The 25,491-nt window shown below is 41.3% G+C and overlaps 1 protein-coding gene across 2 annotated transcripts in view; it reads right to left on the bottom strand.

Moving 5' to 3' along the window:
- The window catches only part of LOC117498559 (neurexin-3b-like), a 314,909-nt gene extending 290,560 nt beyond the window's left edge, over positions 1 to 24,349 (bottom strand). For both annotated transcript variants that reach the window (XM_034150741.1, XM_034150742.1), the window contains exons 1-4: positions 23,653 to 24,349; positions 17,502 to 17,519; positions 17,088 to 17,114; positions 15,247 to 15,258 (exon numbers count right to left, since the gene is read on the bottom strand). In XM_034150741.1, the coding sequence (XP_034006632.1) occupies positions 15,247 to 15,258; positions 17,088 to 17,114; positions 17,502 to 17,519; positions 23,653 to 24,349 (754 nt within the window). The remainder of the gene's footprint in view (positions 1 to 15,246; positions 15,259 to 17,087; positions 17,115 to 17,501; positions 17,520 to 23,652) is intronic.
- Between the last annotated feature and the right edge of the window lie 1,142 nt (positions 24,350 to 25,491).

Here is a 25,491-nt window from a genome sequence, read left to right on the forward strand (position 1 = left end):
AAAGCTGCGCACACACACAAGCCCACATTTAATTTAAGATCAACAGGAAAGTGAGAATTAGTGCATGGTGAAAAATAATTACTGCAGATGTTGTTAATGTAATTTGTCAACTGAAAATACTGCTGAAATAGTAGCAGCATAAATAGTTATAGTAGTAACCAACTGCTCAAATGACCATTGGGTCATATTGGGTTGGTTTTGCATCAGCAAAATCACAAATATAAGATGAAATGCTCAACGTTTAGTCAATACAAAAATAATATTCTGAGATAAGTTATACTTGATGTGAGCAAAATTATATATATAGCTACAAATAGAAGCACCTGCCAAAAAACGTCATTCCAATTTCTGTCCAAAAAGTTGCACTGCTCTCCAAACTGTATTTTCCAATGAATTTTTAACCAGCCTCCGACGGTGAGTCAGCGGCTAACGGACTGACCTCTCTGCAACACGGATAGGGTAAGCTGTCTACTGCTCAGTGTCTTCTTTCCTCCATCAGTCACACTCACACACACATCAACAGGTAGGGCATCCAAATAGTGGTGCAGTTATACGACAGGTCTGTTTTCCAGATATGGTGTCAGACGTGACCCTTTACGGGAAGCCATGTTAAGCTTGAAGAATCTACTCTTGGTTTTACACTGAGATATATCTCTATCCGAGGCTCATCAATGTGGGAAAAAGCTCTAACACAAATCTTCGTTTCACCGCTCCATTTGCCTCCAGTACATTCAATATGCTCTCTCTTCGTCTGTCTCGCTCTATCTGTCTCCGCGGGATAAGTTAATGAGTCTAATGAGAATAAAGACTGAAAGGGGGGAGTGAGGAAAAGACAGCGGAGGACGGGGAGAAAGATGGGGGACGCAATCAGATGTGGCTCTCCCCAGCCTTTGGCAATGACAAAGTGGAGCAATTATGCATGAAGGCTGTGACATTGACTGTGGCATCACCTCTTCTGCTGATCTGTTCAAAAGCAAACATGCTCTATAATTCAGGAAGGCATTCACTCAATCACACAGGGACATGCGCAGAGAAATACGTCGCCCTGCCAAACATGTTCAAGGACACGGGTGATCGTACTTTGACAAGTCCACACGCCTGCGCGCACGGATGCGTCATTAGCTGGTAGCGCGGCGCAGGTCGGCAGAAGGTCAGAACCGCTCTCAAATGTTTCAACCAGTGGGGGCTGCAAGAGGAAAGTATTCCCTGCACGACTCCATCGACTACTTTTAGCCTCTCATTTTTCTCCGGACACACGCGGCTTACCCTCTTTACAAAATCACAAGCCCGCGGCGGCCATCATCCCTCTCCACTGCCCCACTTGATGCTTGGGTGCATAGTGGTGGTGTCATGCTTGAAGGAGATATTGATTACTCAAAAGAATGAGCCCTCAGTGGCTGTGGTTTACACTCATATACGTAAGACCTCTAAATGGTCAATGTTGCATGTATGGGCAGTGAACCATTCAGGAGGGTAGAGAAGGAATCTGTACCAGCTAGAGGTGACAACAGTAATAAGAGTCATGGCTTTATTGGCTGTGTTTAAAGGGGAGTAATAGTGGAAAACATTGCTGTTAAAGAAGGTTAGTGCTGTGGATTTAAAAATGATGCAGCTTTGAGCTTAATGCTAACACAACATGTTAAGACCCTCACAACGAAACTGTGAAATTGCAGCTAGTTAGCAGACTGACCATGTTTACCATTGTAATTTAGCATGTTAGCATGCTAACATTTGCTTATTAGCATTAAGCAAAGTGCTGCCGATGCAGATGGGAATGTTAAGCACTGTGATTTAAAGAACGAGGGAACTTTGAGGTAAATGCTAACGCGAGTATGCTACGATCCTCACAACAAAACTGTCCAACTGGTCAAATTTTGCAGATTGACCATGTTTACAATCTTAATTTAGCATTAAGCATGCTAACACTTGCATTAAGCAAACTGATGCTTATGGGAATGTTATTAGTTTTGTGGGTATTTGGTCATAAACAGCTTTCAAAATGATATCTGAATATGGCACTCCAATGTGTGTTAAGGGATTAACAAAGTGAATTTAATTCATCATAAAAGGTGAAAGATAGTGTATCGAAAGTCGTTATAATCAATCTAATATCTGTCAACAAAAGTGCAAAATTAAGTTTTTACTGCGCCAGCCTTACGGCTAGTGATTGCTAATTGTTTTTAACCAGCCATTCAATAGAAGATTATTATCCTTTTCTGGCTGCTGAGTGAAATGTACCACTTGCACATTGCACCAGCACTTGGCAGGTGGCTAATGCTAATGTTGTGTTTTGGCTGATAGGATATTGCACTCCATCCAAAAATATAAATCTCAAGGTGGTGCTCAAGATAGAAAAATCTGACAAACTCCCCAGATCTTCATTTTAAGGGATATTGCTAGAACAATTGTTTACCTTCTTCAATTAGAACTCAAGTGGTGCTAGGCATTTTACCCCATGACGAGTATGAAAATCGATATTTGGTGGATAAGAGGGTTCTGAAACCACTTTAATTTTTGTTCTTATCCTCGAGCAAAAAACACACCAGCAAACACATACAATAACGACACAGCTCACTCTTGATCAGGAAAAGAAAACCACGCAGCTGTAATTGTAACATGCAACCTTCTTGCAAAGAGGCAAAAATAATTACGGATTTAAATTGAATCAATCCCTCCAAGTGTGCTTTAATGAATCTAATGGTCTGTGATCAGACATTAAGTTTGTAATCACTGAGAATTCCCACAGCGTGTCATCTTTGGAAATGAAAAGACGCACACAAAGACTTTGCACCTGTCAGGATCTACTAAAAAAACGGGGATAGCTCAGCATATTTCCCAGGCAAATGATCAGCCAATTACACGACTAATTATTGTCGCATGCAGACCTGTCAGAGTGTGCAAGAGCGGGGCATGTGTTCATTTGAGCAACACACAATGAATGGTAAGAAGAGGATCAAACACTTTGAAATGCTTCTGTGAGTTTCTCAGAGGATCCCAAGTCAGGCGCGGAGGCAAGGGGGGTTAATGGATGTGCTGCGATGCTTTGAGAGGAAAGTTCATTCAATAATCTGCTCTGATACGTTTGAATTTAGATATCAAATAAAAAAAGAGATAAAAGACGGAAATTCTGTTTTGTTTACCTAGGGCTTGAGGCAGGGTCAGGGCTAGGACTACATTGGATTGGGAAAAGGACAGGTAGTGCATATGGAGGGCGGGGGAGGAGTGTTACTAAACAGCTCTGAACTTCAACTGAACTGGGGGGGAATTGAAAGTGGGAGTAGGAGATCAAGAAAGAGAGTGAAAAAAGGAGGGACAGATGATTTAATCATGATTTACATTACATCTACAAAAGATGGAGAGAGGGAGGGAGGGAGGGAAGGATGGGGAGGCTCAAAGCGAACTGATGACTGTCTGATCAAATCCAAATAATAAAGGCTAACGGGGGAGGTAACCGTGTGACTAATTGGTAAGGGTGAGGAGGGACAAGAGAATGAGCGGGACACAAAGGACAGGGGGATGAAAGAGAGGACAGATGGGGAGAAATGTAAAGGTGATGCTAGCAGAGGAAGGAGAAACAGAAGAAAGCTACATCAGGAAGTACAGAAATCATTAGAATAATGAAAGTCACTGCTAGCTAACATAAAAGAGACATGAGTAGTATAGTATGATTCAGTCCTATATATCTTAATGTCCTGATGCTGTAAAACGTGTTATTGGTTCTCTCAGGAAGCTATAATGGAAAACATTGCTGCGAGATATATTAAGCTCTGTGACTTTAAAAACAATTTAACTTCAAGCTAAATGCTAACGAGAGCATGCTGACACACTCAAAATGAAAATGTTAACAGTCCTTTTTCAGCATGTTAGCATGTTAGCTTGATAATTAGCACTAAAAGGCTACGGCTATTAGGAATGTTATACATTTAGCAGATTATAAGATATAATATAGGAATATAAGAGACAGGATTAGTATGGTATAGTTTGATTTAGTCACAAACTGTTTATCTAGTTGTCAAGTTTGACTGCATGAGCACATCATGTATAAATAAAAAAGAACAATATTTGAAAAAATTTAAGTCCTTGGTTCCATTGCTCATTCTAATCCTCCTTTTAATCCATCTGGTAAAAACAAATTGCAATTCTTTTTGACTGATTTTGCAATTGCGATGTGATTCACGATGTTCAAGGGATTGATCATTGAACAACATATTAAAATGATTATCTAAGAGTATCTGTACCAAACTCATTTTGTTAAAACGTCTATTCACTGTGCAGCCCTAGTCAAGCGCATAAAATAACCAAACATAATTACAGACCGCCACATGAACATCCATGTGCAGCTAAACATTCTCTTTCCGGAAGCCAACCAGCACACGATTGCACACATGGCTGGATATGTGCAACACACACAAACACACACACACACACACAGCGAGTGTAGCAGTGGGTGCTGATCAGCGCTTGATTATCTTCCCTCAGTGCAGCGCACCCTGAGCAGAACCAAAGCGGATGACTTCATTAGCATATCATCTGCATAATGGCTGAGCCAAAGCAAGGGCGTTCGCCTGCTACGTAGCTCCAACCATGTCTCACTGTGAGGCGCAGGGGTCAGGGTCAGAGACTCTCTTTCATTTTGATTAGAACTAACCATATGCCGGGTCTCCTTTAAGTCACGTGACTGCGTTAGACATCTCAACTCGCTGGTTAATTGAGGGCACGATGTCTCTTTTGTGCACATCACTGGAGTTACCTCGCTGATACTCCCAATTATAGTCCTTTCTGCGGCAAATTAAAGTACGAACATGGATGTTTGCACAGGGAATGCTAATTGCCTGAATATTTCTATTTTAGCATCCACTACGTTCCTCTTTTACGCAACGCCTGGGGATATTTGGTTAAAAAACTTGTATAAATATGAGGAAAAATCCAAGATGAACCCAAATAAGATCTGATTAGGAAATGATCAATATGTATTGTTCTAACTCGCATTAAAAAGACAAAAGGTCCTCACCATACTTATATTTCTTCCCGTTCTCAGGATGAAAAGCCATGTATTATTATCAAGGCTCCTAGAATATTTATTTCCCTCAAATGGGGCGCCCTGAAAGGTTTTCATTCTCACCTCACAAAAGTGTTTGAAGAATGACTCTTACTTTCACCTTTTTGAACATTTTATATCACTTACTCTATAACTCAGAAGTCATGGCCATTTTCCATAAACTCGGATTATTTTGTGTTCATAAGTACTCTCTGCCTTCATCATAGTTCACAGGGGAAAGAACTAAGATGAAATACCTTTTTGCGACCGAATGTTGGAGTAGTTGTCATACTACTAAACACATAAGTGTTCACAAGGTGGAAATAATGCTGGAATATATGTTGCTAAGTGATGTCGGACTCCATGGATGTGAAAGCTTTTTAAAGGTTTCCATGCCATTGATGGGGGGGCGGAAAAAGGCATTAGTGTGAGTGTGAATGTTTATCACTACTCAGGAGCAGGTGGCACCTTTTATCTTCTGCCACCTGTGTGTGAATGTGTTTGTACATTTGGCAGATTGCTGGATTGAGTAGTAAAGCACTTTGAGTGGTCGCTAAGACTAGAAAAGAGCTGTAGAAACTACTTACTAGAATTTAGAAATGTAAAAGCCACAACCATATGTCAAATGTTCAAAAAGATTTTCATAACATAGCAACCACAAACCATTTGAACAAAATACTAATACGTTTTAAGCTTGTTTTCATTTTGTTTGGCTTATACGAGCAAAGGAGCAAAAACGACATCAGGGATAAATTGCCTCGGCAGGGGATGGTCTTTTTGTGAATGTATAACACCACACTATTGACACACCTCAAGGGATTGTGCGAACATTTGCAGGGAAATTTAAAGTGAAAAATAACAATTTAAAAAGACATTTCAAGGACATAATATGATAGTAAAGAGAACATTTTTGGCAACCATGGCCTACACAGGTGAAGGAATGAATACAAAAACCCAGAAGTGAGTTAACATTTTACCACTTTTACCAGTTTTCTCATCTAGAAGTCACATTTGTATTTATCTATTTTTGTTTAAATGCCTTAAATAATATTGTTTCTTCATAAAATCAGAGGTTGTTAACAATGACTAAATTAATCTTATTAACGTCGCCAAACATAAGCCACCTTTAGCTTAGCAACGTTGATGTGACCGTGACAGTTTGTTTATAGCCTTAGGTTAGCTTGTTATTTTTGGCGATTTTAGTTACGCTGAAAGAAAACGCACAAATGTGGAAATGTTGAACAAAACATGTTAGAATCATAAATGCTTGTTTGTTAAAGATCTTATTTTTTGCAATTCTCTGAAATCCACAGACAAAAAAATCCCATTGCTTTTTGTTGAGGAAGCAATGCTAAATCCTGGGTCGGCCTTAAAAACATTTGTATCACTTCACCGTTGTAGCTATTAGATCAAGGAGGATAAATGAAAGGATCAAAGGAAACCAAAAGTGCGTCTGTACTTTGCAGTTAAAAGCTGACATCAAAAACAATGTAGCGGTATTCTCATATGTCTTACTGGAGAAAAATGTTCTACCAGACCACAGGCAAAAAAACAGAACTTAAAAAAATGAATCTCAATGACAGAGGTAACAAATGGAGGGAGAAACTAGGAGAGAGAAAGGCCAAGAGAGTGTGCTCCAACAGTGCTGGCTGCATTTCTTACCATTCTGCTGCCATGTTTGTTTACTCTCTCCCTGGTGTGAACATCTCTGCATGGCTGCAGCCATCACATCTACACATGTCACCCCTCTGCAAAAACACACACACACACACACACACACACACACACACACACACACACACACACACAAACACAGACACTCCCACTTATTCCTAAGCCTTCTTGCGCTCATACTTAGACTCTCACAATACAGCCCTTCAAGCCACATCTTAACCTAGTTCTTTGCATAAATCCTACTCATAAGGTCTCAGGCACTCCGCAAACAATACACGGCGTTCCTGAGTTTTCAGCCTTCTGTGGTCTCTCAGTATACTACTCCTCGTGTGAATCATCTGATTGGATTGTGATGTCTAATTTTGACTGATTCTACTTGAAATGGGGCTCATTTGCGGCAGGTGTCCTGACTCGTTAGCCATAAAATGATTCACATTTAATTCCAACAAAGCGTGGAGGTAGGAATGTTTAAGTTTGCATCCCTTTCTGCAACAAATCCAATAAAGATAATTTGATGAATATTTCATGCAAACATAATAAGTATTTTGTCGAGGAAATGGCATGACTGAATGCGTTTTACTTTTGGTCATCAGCAGCAATGCAAATAAAGATGGACAAATATGCCGGTTACATATTCACATGTTCCCTCCCTCTCTCTCCTTCCCTCTCCCTGTTGCGTAACCGCTGACGCACTCATGATCCGTGAAAAAGTGGGAATCAGTTTTGCTCGGTTGATCCCAGAGGTCAGCGGCAGAGAGATAGAGAGAGCAGAGGGAGAGGAGAGCACAAGGCCAAGAGAGAGAGAGAGAAGAAGGAAAAGATAAGCAACAAGCAGGTTGGCATCGGTTTGTTTGTGTGAGAATTGAGAATTGTAGCCAACAATGCTGTGTAAATCTCAGCCCATCGGAGGAAGGTAGAGCAGAATGTATCATGACAGTCAATTATGTGATCTAAATGGAGGAAATGACACAGCAAAGAGATAGATCCAAGCAGAGAAATCAACATGCTACAGAAATGAATAGAGAAGAAACAATCGATACCTCCCTCGGACTCAATAAACCAAAGGCAAAATCTACTTCATTCCTTAATAATAATTCAGCTTTGAACCACAGGCACAATTGCTTGTTACAATTCTGAACAATTTAGGCCCTGGCAGCCATAGATTTCTTTGTTACCCCAGCCAATGAGCATACTTTCAGAAACAATTGGGAACCCCACAGGTGAGGTATTCACAGCTCTGCCTGCTTGTGTAGCAGCCGGTCACGGCCGAATTCAATTTGACCTCAATCTTTTAGCAACTTTGAAATCCACCTCCAGCATTGTGTTGTAGTTTCAGACGGAGTAATGAGGAGAGGCAAAGTTAAACTCGATTCCAGGGTGAGCGTCTGGCCATTAATAGTCGTTTATCAACAACACCACCGACGCGTGCCAAGGCCAGAAAGTGCCAGCTGGTGCTCTGAAATCCAATGTCTGAGGCGTAACAGGAAAACCCGTTTCCATCCCCCATTCCCCTCCCTGTAACAACGCATCGAGAAAAAACAATCCTAACCCCTGATGACACCCACTGCCTGGCCCTATGGCATGCTTTACAAAAAAAGATAATGAAGGACAAATGCTTCATTTCGCAACATGCAGTCATGGGTCAGTAGGGTAATAACTACATACTGGAGATGCTTGAAGTGATGGTGAGACATTTGAGTATTATTCTATTCTTTTGCGAAGTACATTAACTGTGAATTTTGTCAGAAAACAATTCACTTATGTAGACAAAAAAAACATTTTGGGATACCCCCAGAAGTGTTCCCATTAGCATCAATATTCTTTACAACTGTCAGCAATAGACTATGGAATATAGCTATTACAATGAATGTGGGCTGATTGAAATTGAAATACTCTACCAGGTGGAGAACATTTATTTTCTTGTAAAAAGCTAAATCTGGACAGAATTGATAAGCTAAAAATAAATATGTAGGGCACTTGGATAGTAAGGGTGCATTCACACCTAATAGTCCGCTTCTCTGGTGCGCACCAGACCACAGTTTGTTACATTGTTTCATTTTTCAGAAGGTTCGGTTTGCGTTCACAGGCAAAATTCAAACAGACTATAAACTTTAAACACCAGCGATGAACCGCTCCAGAGTTCACTAGCCAGCGGTCCGAGACCACCTATTTTAGCGGACCAGAGTCCGGTTGTTTAGTTCACTTAAAGGGGACCTATCATGCAAAATGCACTTTTTGTACGTCTTTTATACATGAATATGTGTCCCCGGTGTTCCAGGGAACTCACCAAGTGTCAGAAAACACAACCCTCTCTATTTTCCTCCATACCCAAATCTCTAAAAAAGGGGCTGCAACGGATCTGATAAAAACTGATCCAGATTTGAACACTGTCCTGACGTCAGGAAAGTGGCGCTACGGCTATTGGGCCAACTCCACCAATCAGGAGGAGACAGCCACGGCCATTGCCGTTCGAAAGCGCTGGAGACGCTGTAGTACATATGCCAGGCCTGTAGGTGGTGCTGTTCTCACTGAATCTGCCCTTACAAAAACAGAGCTAAAAAATGTCAAATTGAGCAAAATGAGGCATGGCTAAAATGCATGATCTGTTTGGTATTTTTTTTTTTTAAAGTATAAATATGCCTTATATAGTTATGGTCCTACACTATATTATTCAAATATAGCATGATAGGTCCACTTTAAGAGGTCTCGGACTGTGTTCACACCGACCCAAACGAACCGCACCAAGCGGCTAAACGCACCAGGGTTCGATTCAACCGGACTATAAAAGGCTGGTGTGAATGCGACCTAAGACTATGTGGGAACAATTAATTAAAGACCGATGCTACAGAGACAAATATTTTGTATTCAATGCATTCTCCTCTCTCTATTCAAAACCTGCACTCTTCGTTACCCACCATGCAACTAGACCAATAACAGATTGGTTATAGATGTTGGGTTTCTTATGCTAGCAGGGGCTAACCTAGCATTCATCTGGTAGCCTAAATCCAAGATGAGTCAGTGGTCTTCTTAGCTTTCGTCTTTCTCCAAAACGACAGACTTATTGTCTTCCTCTCCAGCAAGCAATGACCCTATGTATCTCATTTGAGGACATTCATCAGACTTAATCAAAAAGTGTTTTCAAATGTCAGTTATACGCCCCAAAGACCTATTAGCAGACGTTGATGAATACAATTGGTGGTGTTCACTTTCGTTGTTGCACATGCACCACTGAGTCAAATAAATGACAAATAGCAATAATTGCAATCTTCTTTTGTTCAAACAGTCATCAAAAGAATGCAAATGATTCAATGAGTCACCAAAGTGCAATTCAGACTTTCTTCAAAACAGGCGTCATAAGGGGTTGGAACTCATCATTATATGCCATTAGCTGATTTCCAACTTTTGACACATAACAGCTCTATTGAAAGGAGCCAGTTTAATTAAATTGCTCCCCAAATAATGTGTCACTACTTTACGCTCTTAAAAACAAACTGCGGTGTATTTGTTCTGTTGGAACTTGTATCTTTCTTGCGAATAAAACTTTCTGTTATTAAGTCTAAATAATATATGAGCAATCACTATTACAGAGAGGAGACAACAGTCTTCAACTTGTGTAAACACAATGAAAAGTGCTAAAAAGTCATTGCAATAACTCTTCTTTAGTACTGGCAATGTCCAGCGATCTAAGGGAAAGACTCAGAGGAGGATGGACGAAGCTGCACATAAATCCCGCTGAAGCCTGGCAGTATCTGTGGACAGGCAGTAAGCACCAGCATGAGCCTGACTGTGATGTGAGGCTCACGATGTCCACAGAACTGAAGAAACACAAGAAAGAGAAATGGGGAGAAAGTAAGAAAAACTGGAATACTGAGGCAGACAGAGATGAATAGGGTTCGACAAAGGCAGGACGGGCCACTGAGAGAGAATAGGGGAGAATATACAGTGTATATATAGTGAGAGAAAGGGGGGGGGGGGGGGGGGGGGGGGGGGGACAGAAAGAGTGTGACCGAGGCAGAAAGCAACACAAATTCTCTCTGTGAACTTTGCTGCAGCACTTTGAGGGGATAATTAGGGAGAGTGACTCCAGAAGTAGAGAGTAAGTTCTCAGTCCTAAGCCTTCATGCAGGGGGGATTAGACTCAGGCAGAACTCCTCACTCCCCTCCCTCATGTCCTCCCTCCCTCACACTCTAACTGCTCTCTAAAGTGGACTCACCCCCCAATGCCAAGTTATGTCCAAAGTAACTGCATTTCTGTTTCTCTGTCAACCCCGGAGTCCAAGCTGTTTCGTTAGAATAGAGAAACACTTTGGGTACCTAGGGTAACGTGCTAATATAGGGACGGAAGCATTCTTGTATGGTACTGACTTTCATTATTGGACATGGTACAACCAATATGTCGACTCTTTGTCTTGGATGTTTGTGTGCTCAGATTAAAGCTACTTGGTGATGCTGGCAGCAAGACCCAGAGGCTGTAGATTGAAACGATCATCTTTGACCTTGGGCTAAATTGTCCTTCCCTGATCCAGCTGTCCAAGGGAAGCACATCAATGATTGGACATTTGGGAGAAAGTAATGATGTCACAGTCAGTGAGCAACATGGGCTTTTTATGATTTGTGCATCGTGGTAAGACATTGTTTTACTTCTTTGTTTGACCAACGCTAACAACAAATGGAATTGCTGTGGAAGACAGTCGTAGTCGTGGAAAGCTTAGTTAATTGCTTTGAATAAAATATTTGTACAAAGGTAATTTTGAATATGCTAATAACCACCCACACTACCACACTTACTGTACCAACAAGGGAATACTGGGAATGTGTTTATATTGCATAGTTCAACGCAGAGAAGAAAATGAGCCTTGTTTTCAACGTGATACTGGAAACCTGGAATATGATCCACACAATACATCACGTCTGGATGGGGTTCATTCAACAGCTCATGTCTTCCACTGCTTTCACGGAACTATATGCGTACATCAATTCTTAACACAATGATAGTACACATAATTACAAGCCTCTGTGATCAGATCTAATTATCAGGATTACACAGATGATCACATTGTCATCTGTAAATGTTTTTTTTTTGTATTGTCTCACTACATTTACTTCACATAAAGACTGCCTTGTCATCTGTTGCTGTATTATTCTTCCCCAAAGCAAAGAATAGGCAATATTCAGTTAATAAAATTGCTCAATTTGCAACTATCTGAACAAGTTATCACGAAAATACGTCTAATAAAAGGGTCTAATAAACTGTACATATCTGCAGGTTTAGATGTAGAAAGTTTCCAACTGGAGCAATGTTGCTATCTAGACCACAGTCCTCGGTCCACTGCCATGGTGTATAAAAAGTTTGCTACTTTTCATCAAAGCTATGCATCAAAAAAAGTAGCCTCTCTGAGCCAAGAACAATCGGGGGGCCTGGCCGACTGCGAGGGACTGAAACTTTCTCGACTAATGCCTGTGGGCTCGTGCGGGCATCAGCCCCAGATTTGAGTACAGGAGTGACAATGTGCTCCATATTTCTCATCAGATATACATGACCTCGCAACAGTAACCCTACATCTGCAGCAATGTATCCTTCTTCTTCTGCCTGTCTCTCTCTATTTTGCCTTCAGCCCCGTCCTCAACTCTATTCAGTCTCTCTTCTCAGGTCTATTCTCAAGTCTGTTCCACTTCCTGTGCCCTCTGACCACCGTGCCATTTACAGAAAATAGACACAGACATGAATCTAATAGCAAAGGGACCTGCTGAAGGCAATCTTATTTGAAACATCATGATTGAAAGTGTTCCTCAATACAAAAGTCATGTTCAAATGTATGAAACCTGAATATTGCCTTAGTGGTTACATGAATTTGTCTTTTAGAATCACTCTTTAACTGGACATGTCTTTGGGAGTTCAGTATCTTGACCAAGGTGATGCTAGTGGCTGAAGATCGAACCACTGACCCGACGAGAATTTATAATATTGGTAAAAGACTGTTAATTGCTTTATTGTTGAGCCACAGCCAATAAGGCTGGCTGTAGCTCAGCAATAAAGCAATTGTCCCTTCTCAGGGATGATCGTCGTGTTTTAATACAGGTATAGAGACAATCATTCACACTTACACTAATGGGTATTCCCCATAGGTGTCCCCAGTCCTCTGATTTGCTTGTCCTTGGACAGTTAGAGGAAACTGGAACACCCAGAGGAAACCCCAATGGACTCTACACAAAAAAGGACAGAGCTGTGCTTATGCAACAGTGCAAACAATAGAGTGGTGCAGGGATGACGTATTTACCCGGAAGTAAGCTGTGTATGGGTTCCCTCGACAAAAAAGCAATTGGATTTCTCCATAGGATTTTGGAAAATAGCTCGAAATAAGGTCTGTGGAAAACGAAGCTGTTTGATAAAAGCACGTTTTGTCACGTCTACCCAACTTTTGTTTTAACAGTTTGCAAGAGTGCAGGTACTTGCTTTCAAGCAGAACAGGGGAAACTTAGCAGGAGTGTTTACGTGTTCGGTGTAATGACGTACAACGGCCTCGACAACTTCTGTAGTCCTATTCAGCCACTTGTTAACAACCATCGTTTTTCAGACACGTAAACTCTTCAAAAATCACCAGTGGGGTCACTGCTGATGTATTTAATGTCGTAGAACAAAACGTGATCTGTCTCTTAAATTAGTGTCAACCACAGACCTTATTTCCAGCTATTTTCCAAAATCCTATGGAGAAATCCCATCGACTCTGAGACGAGGGAACTGGTAGTGGTAAAATGCTAACTCACTTCCGGGTTTTAGGACTCGTCACTGCACCACTCTATGGCGTCACCCTGGGACTGCTGACTACACACTGATCGGCCTACTACCTCATATGCAGATGAAGAGCAAGGGGATTCTGTTTTTGATTTAACCCCATTCACATGCTTTATACAGTGCAAGGTCTTTTACAGAGCCAATTGTTCAGAGTATTGAAGACAGGTAACTCACATCACATTTAAGTCAAAAGTCGCTGAGAAATTGTCCAATAACAGTTTCAGAAACCTCAATAAGGCAAACCTGTCAAGCTTTGGGTTTCCTCACGTGAAGAGTTGGGGTTCATGAGGGATGATTTGGAGGGCACGTTAGCATGTCCGGCTTACTATCTTACAACCTACCATGGTAACCCAGAATGACTTCCAAGTGAATGGATCACATGAAACTACGTCAGTTTGTGTCTGAAACAGCTTTCTCTTCAGTCATACCATGTATGAAGCCATCAAGTACATAATTAAGTCCCCAGTTACACGACTCATTTGAAAAAGGACTAGTCATTTGCAAACATAAAAATCTGAGCCAGAGACAGTTTTTCACTCATATGCAGCAGCTAATGTTTAATGCTTAATTAACTTGCGCTGATAAAATCTGCCAAGAACAGTTGTCATTTCAGAGAGTAAAATGAACGATTGCTTATTTAAAACCAGAAGGGCACTAAGAGAGCAGAAACCTCCTGACAACGCCAAATGCCCTATCACAACAAATAATATGTGTATGCGCCCTGTGATTCTGACCGCTCCAATATATAATGGGTTATTTTTTGCACCATGCTAGAGTCTAACGCCAAATTTCATAAAATCAAGCCAGTCGTTTTCCAAAATAGTGAGACAACAAATACCCGAACCAAAAACAAAACCTCCTACAATTTTGAGTAGTAAATCTGCCTTCTTGTCATTGAAAACAGCATTATTTTTTACATAGAACATTAACGAAGGGGGCGGGGCTAAGAAAACAGTCCCATCAGTTAACGCAGGCAACACACACACACACACACACACACCAAGTCACATTGTGTTCACGTTTCAGTCAATTAAACTGATACCAATCAAAACGGGTGATCATAATTCACATTTTTCCTCCATCCAGCTGACACACATACAACCAGCATGACCACACACACAACTACTACACACTGTATCGCATGGCTTTGATAAATGAATAATGAGGCCATTCTCTGCACGATTGCAATACACAAAGGCCACTGCTATGACCTCATTCAAATGAAGCCAAATGTCGGGTCAAATTCACCAATCAGCTCCTTTTCAGCAGACACAGAACCGTCACATCCAATTAAGCACTTGGACACACACACACACACATATGCTTGTATGTGTACACACAACACCATGTATCTTCACATTCATATTCACAGTTTGCAGAGACGATGAATAATCTATCCACTTCACTCTCATTTCTTTGTGTTAAACAAATAACACTGATAATCAAGCGATAATCACTTAGTCTCCAGCTATGACACCGTATTTATTTTTCATCTCCGCTCAATCGCTCATCCTTCATGCAACAGTACGTGTGGGCGCTAGCTGGAAAGCACCCGAGTCCCCCTCATTTCAGCTTTCCCTCTCGAACACGCAGACGAGCATATGCACACATTTAATGAACACACATAATGAATGATTAACCAGTGGCAGCACAAGCGCAAGTTTAACACACATACACACACACACACTGCTCCTGCAGCGCAGGTAAGAGAACAGAAAGGGGGAAATAGGGATTGCTGTACCTTTGTTTCTACCTACAGGTTTTCGGAGAGGTGAAAGGATCCGAGGAGGGTAAAAGAGGGAAGTGTCATCCCGCGCAGAGCACCAAGAGAAAGACAGCAAAAAGTGGGGATAAGCTATTGTTATACTACCAGACACTGCTAAATGACACTTTCATGCAAAATGTTGACAATCATGCAAATGGTAGAGAAATGGAAGAAGAGTAAGCAAGCAGCACACAACTTACAATTGACAGTTTACAGCTCATTTCCTCATCTTTATCTAAGGTCACACCAGAAAGAGGCAAAGCACCACCTTTAAGAGGAGAGGGATGTGATGCTTGGTGAGTCTTTGAAAGTGAGGCCACTATTGGTCGTGGCTAGTTTTGTTGGCACTAAGAGAAAGGCTCATTTGACCTTGCTTGGTATTCAGAGGAGGCAATATAAGGTCATGAGGAAAAAGGTTTAAACCAAAGCTAATAAAATAGCTTTCTAAAATGTGGAACCCTAATCAAGAGGTCAGCACTGTCAAGACGGTTTAAGGTTAGTCAAGTTCGAAAATTAAACAAATTGAACAATTACCGGGCAAAATGGTAACGATATAAAATAAATGCTGTTGTGTCTATCTATACCTGGATTAATAAATATAAGTGCATCCAGAGGTGGAGGGGGGGCCCGGGTTCATTCCAATGAAAGTTGCTCAGTTTTGCGTACAAAAAATCTTGGCCAATAGAGCATGAGTTCTTGCATTTTCCTTAAGCCCCGCCTCCAATTTGCTCTGTCAAAGCCAGTGATCTCTAGATTTGGCTTCTAGCACATTTGATCACTTTTAGAATTTTTTTAATAAAGGCAAGTGTTTGTAATATGAAGTTGATAGGCTGGCTTACAGACGTCGCCTACCTAATGTTACTCAATAGGAGGGTCTTTTTAGGCCCAACATCACTTCTTGGGGGCTTGCATCAATCCCTCAAACCTTCTAAATGCCTTCATCCTAGGGCTGCTCAATTAATCGTATTTTGATCTCAATTACGATTTTGGCTTGCAACGATTACGAAAACAACGTAATCGAAATAAAACGATTATTTATTTATTTTCTTTTTTCTTTTATTATTATTTTTTTTTATTATTTTTTTTATTGGTTTTTCAGTTGAATTACACTAAAAGTTCAGGGTAATCAACTGTTAAAAACATACTGTTCAAATTTCTTTTTTCAATAAATGGATGTTTTCAAAGTAAATGGATAATTGTTTTTAATAATCGTGATATCAATTATTGACCCAAATAATCGAGATTATGATTTGTGCCATAATCAAGCAGCCCTACTTCATCCTTTACAACACTGCTTGTGTATGTTGGCACAGGGTGTAAATATTGCCCAATATGATATAACTCCTAGGGATACTAAGCTGTCCACATATACCTTACCGTACTGTGACACTTTTTGTTCCTCTATATCTCCCATTATTCTTCCTCTAAGCTGTCTCCCCTCATTGCAGTGATTTCCTTATCCTCCCTCCTGCTTCTCATCCTCCCCCCCCCTCCCCTACTCTGTCGCTGCAGAGGTCGAGCTGGAACAGTGGAGTGTGTCACTGCATGTTAGCTGTGGAACAGTACAAAATTATGTAATACACAGAAACCTGGGTGAAACGAGGGTGAGGAGACGCCTAAAGAGAGACGAAGGTGAGGTGAGGAACATGCCATGCAACGCACACAAACCCTCCCACTTCTCTGCAGCAACAATGGGAGTATTGCAACACACAAATGCACACGGACAGGTAGCGAAGGCACATAGCGTCAAATAAAGCCACAAGACCAAGCCAGGCAGCGAGTCAACAAAAACAAAAACAACCATAAGGACAGAATACCTTGCTCTGCCTTCAGGTGTGCGAGGCCTTGAGGAGAGAATTTCAGAGAGGCACAGAGAGAAAATGTTCAGAATAACACACCAATACTGCAGTTGTATTGTCATTATGCATGCTTTGCTGTAATGGCAAACCATGGCTAAATCATCACACTAAAAGTCAAAGCTTTCCCAAGTGCATGTAAAAAGCTTTCTCTAGAAACAGACAAATGACTAATAAAGAGAGCAGCACAGTATGTGAATATCAAGTAGCTCTGCAGGTTGTTAACTGAATACATGTCAATTAGAAATTACACAACTGGATTACTTGTACATTTCTGCCTGCCTTTAATGCATAAATATATTTTAGATGACACTTATAAAAGAAATGAACAACATTTGGTACCATTTCACATCACTACTCTTTCTTGAGACTCACCTGGTTTTCTCTGGACTGCTGTGAATCAGGAAAAGAGAGAAAGAAGAGAAAAAGTCCTAAATTAGCAACACACACCAGCTTCGTTTGCATGTGGATCTATCATGCAAAACACACTTCTAAGCATTGTGCTACATGTAAGGACCAAAGAGGTGCCCCTTGACATGCCTGATCAGAGACAACCACTTAATCCCTGTGGAGAGAAACACGTACAAATTGCATCTGTCCCGTCCTCTCAGGGAATCAGATTGACATATTCCACTCTTTCACATTTTCGAATATTGTTATTGACATAATATTCTGCTACTTGTATCACACAGAGTGCCTCACACACATTAAAAAGGAAGACATGAATCCAGGAGGATTTATGGTGTTGTGAGGTTTGTGGATGCTCCTTCAAACAGACCCATATCCTTCTCCTCCATCTTTTTTGCACTGCTGACCCAAATTCCACATGGGGTTTCTCAGGGGAATGCTCACTGTTGGATTTCTGCAGATCACAGTATGGCGTGGCAACACAAAAATGGCCATAGTGTGAAAAAATAAAATAAGCCACACATTACATTTCATCCCTCGCGGCAAACATGCTCAGCAGGATCTCACCCGTGGATGACACCTTGTGGTTATCAAACATGTCTGATTTAGGCACACATCAAAGATCACTGTGTGCACTCTGACTCAGTGGTAGTTAGGAGTTTTTACCCAGCATCCTGCCTTAGTTTCAAACCTGGCGCTGTAGCCTGAAATGAATATTAATATATTGTGATTTAATAGAGGCTAGGGCTTCACGATTTTGCAAAAAAATGACTTTCCAGTTGTATTAAATATATTGCTTTTTGATTTGCAGTGTTGTATGAGGGAATGATATTTTTTGGAAACAATATTCACATTATTTGTTATGAATATGTTAAAAATGATCACGGTGGGATGCTTGGTGGGAAGAGCATCTGTTCAAAACAAGGATTTATTTAATTATTTTTTTAAGGTTTTCAGTCTTTAGAATACAGGTTGTAGGCTATACCACAATATTTAACAAATAATAATATTTTTACTCTAAAACATTGAGGACCGACACATTTAAAAAAGATATCTTAATCAATATGGACTACGTTAGATCATTCAATTGTCTGTTTTAATACAGAATATCTGATATTATTGGACTGTTTTGATCTCTGCAGGCTTCAAAGAGGCTTGGCCTGTATTCCACCACTGGATATGAATGGTTTTCCTCTCCAAAAGCATTTAGTCTTTTGGAACATTTTAGGATTAACTCAACCGAGGACATAAATATCATTTGAGAGGAGGCGAGACAATACTGCAGAAGGAGTCGGTGAAGGAGAGGCAAGGTCTCCTTTGGGGAGTCTAAAATGGCTGCTACTTCTCCCATAAGAATAGGATGACATTGGGAGAGGCAAGGGAAGGACGAAGCATGGAAGAGGGGGGGGAAGGGGACGTAGTAGCCAGCTGATGGACAGCGGCGCAGCTCCAGCACTCGAGAACGCATGAGTACCCCTCAATGTATGCCCTCTAATGATCAAGTGTTTTTTTCTGACTGTGCAAATGCTCTATAAGTGTGCCTGTCTGCGTGTTAAACGCTCAGTTTCCCCATGTAGATAAAGCCCTTTCCCTTGATGCGGCAGCGCCCAGAACAAGCCAATGTGCCGCTGTGGACATGTGGTCCGAGCGTAATCCCCTGCTCTATTTTACCAGCAGCTTCACCACTCAAATCCAAACATCATCTTCAGCTTGGGCACTTGACACACATGCCCTCTGCACTGGAATCAGGCAAGTCCCTGCACCATTTTTTTCCATTTTTTTTCCCCCTGACCTACTTTTTATAGTAAGATTATTGTAACTGTCATTTTTTTCCATGTCTGTTTATTAATCCCCAAAGCTAAGCCTGAAGGCACCATTTTAGCACTTGCTTAACAGTTTGCTTGCCCTAGCCTTCAATTACTAGCCTTCCATCAAACCAGTGAATATGTTTTTAGCAGATGGGGCCTTCAAGTGTTCATTAGGAATGCAGGATGTGGAAACGGGAGATTCTTTTACATATTCATTAAACAATCCTCTTAATAACCTTGACCTTATGCATAACTCATTGTAAGTAGAAAACCCAAAGGTATTCGGGAGACTTCATAATGTCACCCCAGTTCATTTAATTGAATCGAATGAGGGTATCCAGATCATTACCATAAAATAAACTGATATTTGCACAGTTAATAACAGGGTCCGAATCAAGTTGATAATAAAGATGACTCCGCAGAAAGACGTATAGTTTAACAGTTTGCCTGCTATGGCGGACACGTGTGGAGAGCGAGTGGTGAGTGGTGTCTAATTTCAGCTCATTGCCCTGACACAGTTAGTCACACTGATACATCCTGATCCACCAGGGAGGGGAGGCTGAACATGTGTTTTATGGCCGACTGTTTGTGGTGCTATAAGCTGCTATCCGAGATGGAGGGTTTGGGAAGAGGCTCTTAAAGAGACAGGACTGGAGAGTCGACAGGATGATAGGCATAAAACTACCACTACAACCTAAATTGTTTATATTAGGAATGTATGCAACTCTGCCTATCGTCCAATGTGCCTCCGCATGCTAAGCGTCTTGTTGGAAAACATGTAATGAGGCCGAGCTCGGGCCATTGGCTCAGGGAAATGACTCCCTGCCTGTCTTTGGAGAAAATCATATATATTCTAAAAGAAAATTATTATTGATGATATGTCTGAAGCAATGAATAACAAAAGAAGTACCCTTTATTTTTGTGAACATATTTTTGTATTTGATATTATTATTTATTATTATTATTATTATTGTCACTATATTCTTTAATATATTCATTTTTTTAATTATTATTTCTATGATGTGTATGTCTTTGTATTTTGTATTTAATTATTTGCTTTCACAATTTTGTCATGTACGTTTTTTGTTGAATTTTTGTGTATCTATGTGGTAAATGTATAAAAATAACGGTTAGAAAAAGAGGGACAGGACTGAATTGATGATGTCACAGCAACTAGCTATGCCGTGATGTAACACATACACAATATAAATGTGCAACCAGTGTAGGGATGGATGTCCTTTAGCACAAACATGCTCCAGCCTGCATCCACATCCCATTTCCTCATCTCACATGTTCATTCTGCCGACTCCTCATATTTCCCTTCTAGGCCAGTAGGCTAGCAGGCTACCATTAGCAACACGGCTGGCGAAATGCTTCCAAGGCCCAGTCCACTCAGTCAGTCAGCCATCTGCCCGTTTTAACGAGCAGCTCCGGGGCTTGTTGCTCTGTGTCTGTGTGTGTGTGTCTCTAAATGTTAGTGTGCATGTGCTGCTGCGGCCATGCAACACGATAATGTAACGTATGAATATTCACAGGTTTGACGGATCGCTTTCATTGCTCATTAATAAACCTCTTTATCTACAGTATGCCGACAACACAGGTGTGCTGAGCAACTGTTCGCCTAACTGCAACCAAATAGAGATCATTGAGAACATCCCCTGAAAACATTAAGTGCTAGAGGGTCGCTTGAACAACAAGTATTATGACACTTGCAGACATGTGGACATAACAATTAAAAAAGGAAACTGCGATAGTTTGCCGATAGACAGTCTCAGTACTGTTTGTGCAGGCGTTTTCTGGGCAAATGAGCCATCTCTGCTCTCATTATCCTCCTAATTATGGTTCAGTGTCTCTGTGGCATAATCAACATCAGCCACATCAGTTAATGGGGAGGCAGAGAAGAGCAGACTGATCAGCTGGGAAGCTAATATGACTTCCTGGGATGCTCTTTTATAGCTTGCGAACAGAAGAAAATGGATGTGCAGATAGAGTGGTGCGGTGATGACTTATTTCTGTAGGCCAACCCTGAAGTTAGCATCAAAAGCGCTCCTCGACAAAAAGCTATGGGATTTTTCCATTGGATTTTTAAATATTGCAGAAAATCTAATCTGTGGCAAACTCGTTTATGATAACGTTTGTTTCAGCAGAATAAACTCCACATATTAGCACCACTGTATTTTTAAGTGTAAATGCTATTGCCAGAAGTAAAAAGCTAACGTTAGCCTATGAACATACATCACAGTTGCACTTGTGTTTGCGGTGATGACATTTAGTATTCTCATTTAGTTTGTGTTAGCAACCGCCATTTTAAGTAAGATAGAAACTTTAGAAATTCACAAGTTCTTAGAACAAAAACATTTCTTCAGCTTGGTTATCCACTGACTTTATTTCAAGTGTCTGACCAAAAGCACTTTTAAAAAACACTGAATTTGAAAGGATCGTGCTAAAATGCAAACTCATTTCTGGGTTTTATGACTCATTCCTGCACCACTCTATAGATGTGTGTGTGAGAGGGAAAGGAGGTGGGCAGGGGGTCGGTTCTTCCTCCTGGGTACAAATTAAGGTTACAACAGGCCTGTGGTGAAGGCACTCGTCACACTTGCTTTGCCCCAGGCTGAGATGAGACCGTGTCTTGCACTGTCCAAGCTGTCTGGCTGAGTAGCAATGGCACTCCTAGAATCGTGGTTGTTTTAACACGAGGATGTCATAGCTCCCCTGTCAGCTCTCAGGAAGCTCTGAGACAAATAGACCTCCTCCTCCCCCTCCTCCTCCTCCTCCTCCTCCTCCTCCTCCTCCTCCTCCTCCTCCTCCTCCTCCTTCATCGACAGAGGCAATGAGCAAAAGGGATGAAGCGAAAAGGGGGCATGTCCAGTCCGTCCGCTTGACTGCTCTGCAACCAGCACATCGCGTGCTGTCCTGAACAATGCCACAGGCTAGCATGGGATTTAAGCTCCAAACAGCTTCGTTTGAGCAGCAAATCATGAGGCACGTTACGATACTAAATAGAGCAAAACCGCTGCATGGAAATCTGAAGATGCTTATTTCTAAATGCATGATATATCATAGCACGTAAGGGTATCAGACACAGTTTAAAATAGCTCGCAAACAGCGCTATAGGATTCAGTGAGCATTCCCCTGATCTTTGGCAAAATGGAGTCATCCCTTAGCCATGTCAGTGTACTTGGCAGGAAGTGGGTCAGCAGTGGAGGAAATTTGACATGGGTCTGTTCACACAAAAGGTTATTCTGTACAGTCCAAACACATGAAGAAAAGGCGTGTAAGATCAAAGTGAAAATGGGTATTCTTTGGTTTTCTAGAAGCAGTACTGGGGTTATTCTCTTGGTCAAATCAAGCCCAAGGCTATAAGCAATGGCATGTTCTGAAAGATGTAGGCTTTCAAATTAAGTAGGCCTTGACCAGCAGCAAAAAAAAAAAGTATTTGGAAAACAATGTATTTCCTGGAGATGTACAGTAAGGAAGCAAATTAAACTTTTACTCTGCATAATGTCCCTCTTAGTATACATACATATTAGCTTAAAAAACTAGCATCCCTATGTCTTTAAAGGTGTGGAGAAGAAAGGAACATTGTCGAAAGAGCTGCACTCCCCAAAAAAAGAGATGACCTTGGCACAGAAACAGAGGAAAAATAGATGAAGTTATTTCTCATCCAAACACTGTGTGTACCTTCAGGTCCCTGCACCACCTTGAAGGAGCTGAATACATTTGATGGAGAAAAAGAGAACCGAGTGCTGTAATTTTAGTCATATCAGCTAATCCACCGTATTCTCATCAAAAGTAATAACTGTGAAGGCAGAGGAAACGCTGAGCACATCAACGCCAATTTAACTCCTGCATGAAATACTTTCCAAAAGAAGCTGTGAGAGCAACAGCCTATACAGATTATATATCCTGTGTATGTGGCATGACAACATTCAAATACATGTGAGTATAGCTGCCTGTGCTTCATGTAAACGTGAGTAAATGCTACATAGCAATCGACGCACGTTTTGCAAGCGTTTCATAAATAAAGTTTGGAAATCTCATTCAGCAATCTGTTTTGAGATTTCTGATGGAGCAAAAAACATTATGTTTAAAGTTTAAAATTATTATTTTTACCTTTTAACATCTAGTGAAAAAAGCAAATATGAGGTGTTAAAATATATTTTGTACGTCTTTACCTGGAGGCATTCGTCAAAACCTGCCATCGGGTCAGTTTTATATTTGTAAGGAACCCCTGTGAATTCTTTTTTACAGATGGAAATCCATATTCAGCGCTTGACACAGAAAGCTCTGGAGCCAGCCCCTCTTACCTTCTGTGCAGTATCGACCCACATATCCCGTTCTGGAGCAGTCACAGTAGGTTTCTCCATCTGCCAGAGAGCAGATCCCGCCATTCTCGCAGGGGTTCTCCGTGCAAAGGCCCATCATCTCCAAGCGTACTTTCTGACTATTGATGAGCGTTGGCAGCTTACTTCCATAAACAAGGTCTGTGATAATTCCCTTGAACGGTGGCAGCTCACGGACAGAGGGCAGGGTGATGGCAGATGTGCGGATGTCCGCTGGTAGCCCTCCCAGGAAGAGGTCGCTAACGATCTTCATGAAGCGTCTCTGGGGCCGCACGTCTTCCGTCTTGCTGTGGCCATCCACGGCCAAGCCAGTCCTCAAATTGTGCCTGTTGATGGCGGCGAAGTGCCAGCGGCTGTCGTTGACCATCTTGTCCGAGGTGATGGTGGTCTCCGCGCAGTCAATGCTGATACCAAGCTGTAGCTTACCCTCGGATACGGCGAGAACTAGGAAGTCGCAGTAGCCGCCGTCGTCGAAGTACATCATGAGGCCTTCTGGTTCGGAAGTCTTGAACTGAAATGTCAGGTCACTTCTGGAGCTGGCGTCCCAGCGCAGGTAGCGAGCCCACTGACCTTCAGAGCCAGTAAACTCCAAGCCTACACTCAGGCCCAGCACGGTACTTAGCAGCAGGAGGACATGACCAGGCAGGCTGTTGGGATTCATCGTAGAGAGTAACAGGATTTAAGACGTTTAAACTGGGGATAGATCCTCAAAGTGATAATAACATCTGGCTGAGCTCCAGGGTTTATCCGCTGAATGTTATATTCCACATAGATAATTTTACAGTTAAGCGGAGAAATGCAATATCCGTTTTTTTTTTAATTTATGAGGCAGATCTAAGGTTGATAATGGACGGAATGTAATTTTCTCAGCCAAGTCGATTCAGAGATTTGGAAATATATCCAATTTCCACACAAAGTGGACAGGTGAAAGTGCAAGGATGAAGGTGATCCTTAAGGAGCTTTGTCAGTGATTCAGAGCTGCATCTTGGGATTTTTCTTTCAGGCGACTACCTGGATTGAAGCACATGACCTTCATCGTTGGTCCGGTTCCGTGCCCCATGGTTTGACCTCCAGCTTCGGAGACACCTTTGACAAAAATGCAGAAAAAGACAGATCAATTTAAGGTAAGACAAGGCAAGTGCAAGTGCTTTACAAAAATGAAAAACATTCAAACAAACAAAAGAATTATTTAAAGTGGACCTATTATGATATATTGGAAAAATATATTGTAGGGCCATACCTATACAAAACATGTATGTGAAGTTTTTAGCTTAAAATACCAAACAGTTCACCCATTGTAGCCATGCCTCATACTGCTTATACCCCTCTTTTGCAGGCCTGTTACAGAAACGCAGATTTTGGGTCCTTAGCTTGAAAAAAAAAAAGAGGAGGCGGAGCTAATGCCTGACCAGAATTCTACCGGAGATAAAGTTAAATTCTGCTGTGATAAAACGCCATCCTGTTCTAAACCACATCAAGGATTATTTCTGAAACAGTATGGAGCTCAAATGCTTTTTCTCTTTTACAAGGTGAGTTCCTGCTTTTTAAACACATGTGCTCTACAGTACAGGTTAGCTCTGAGTGTTAGCAAGGCTTGCTAATGTAAACAAAGACGAGATTACGTCCAAAACACGTCAGGCATTGTTTCTGATAGCAACTTTCTGTGGGTCCACCGCCGATTTGACGTCATATCGGCAGCAAATCTGTATCAGCTCGTTGTACCCCCGTTTTTTAAAAGATTTGGGTACGGAGGAAAAGAGAAAGGGTTTTATTTTCTGACGTTGCGTGAGTTCCCCGACGCAC

This window comes from Trematomus bernacchii, unplaced genomic scaffold (genome assembly GCF_902827165.1).
Source record: "Trematomus bernacchii unplaced genomic scaffold, fTreBer1.1, whole genome shotgun sequence".
NCBI classification, from domain to species: domain Eukaryota; kingdom Metazoa; phylum Chordata; class Actinopteri; order Perciformes; family Nototheniidae; genus Trematomus; species Trematomus bernacchii.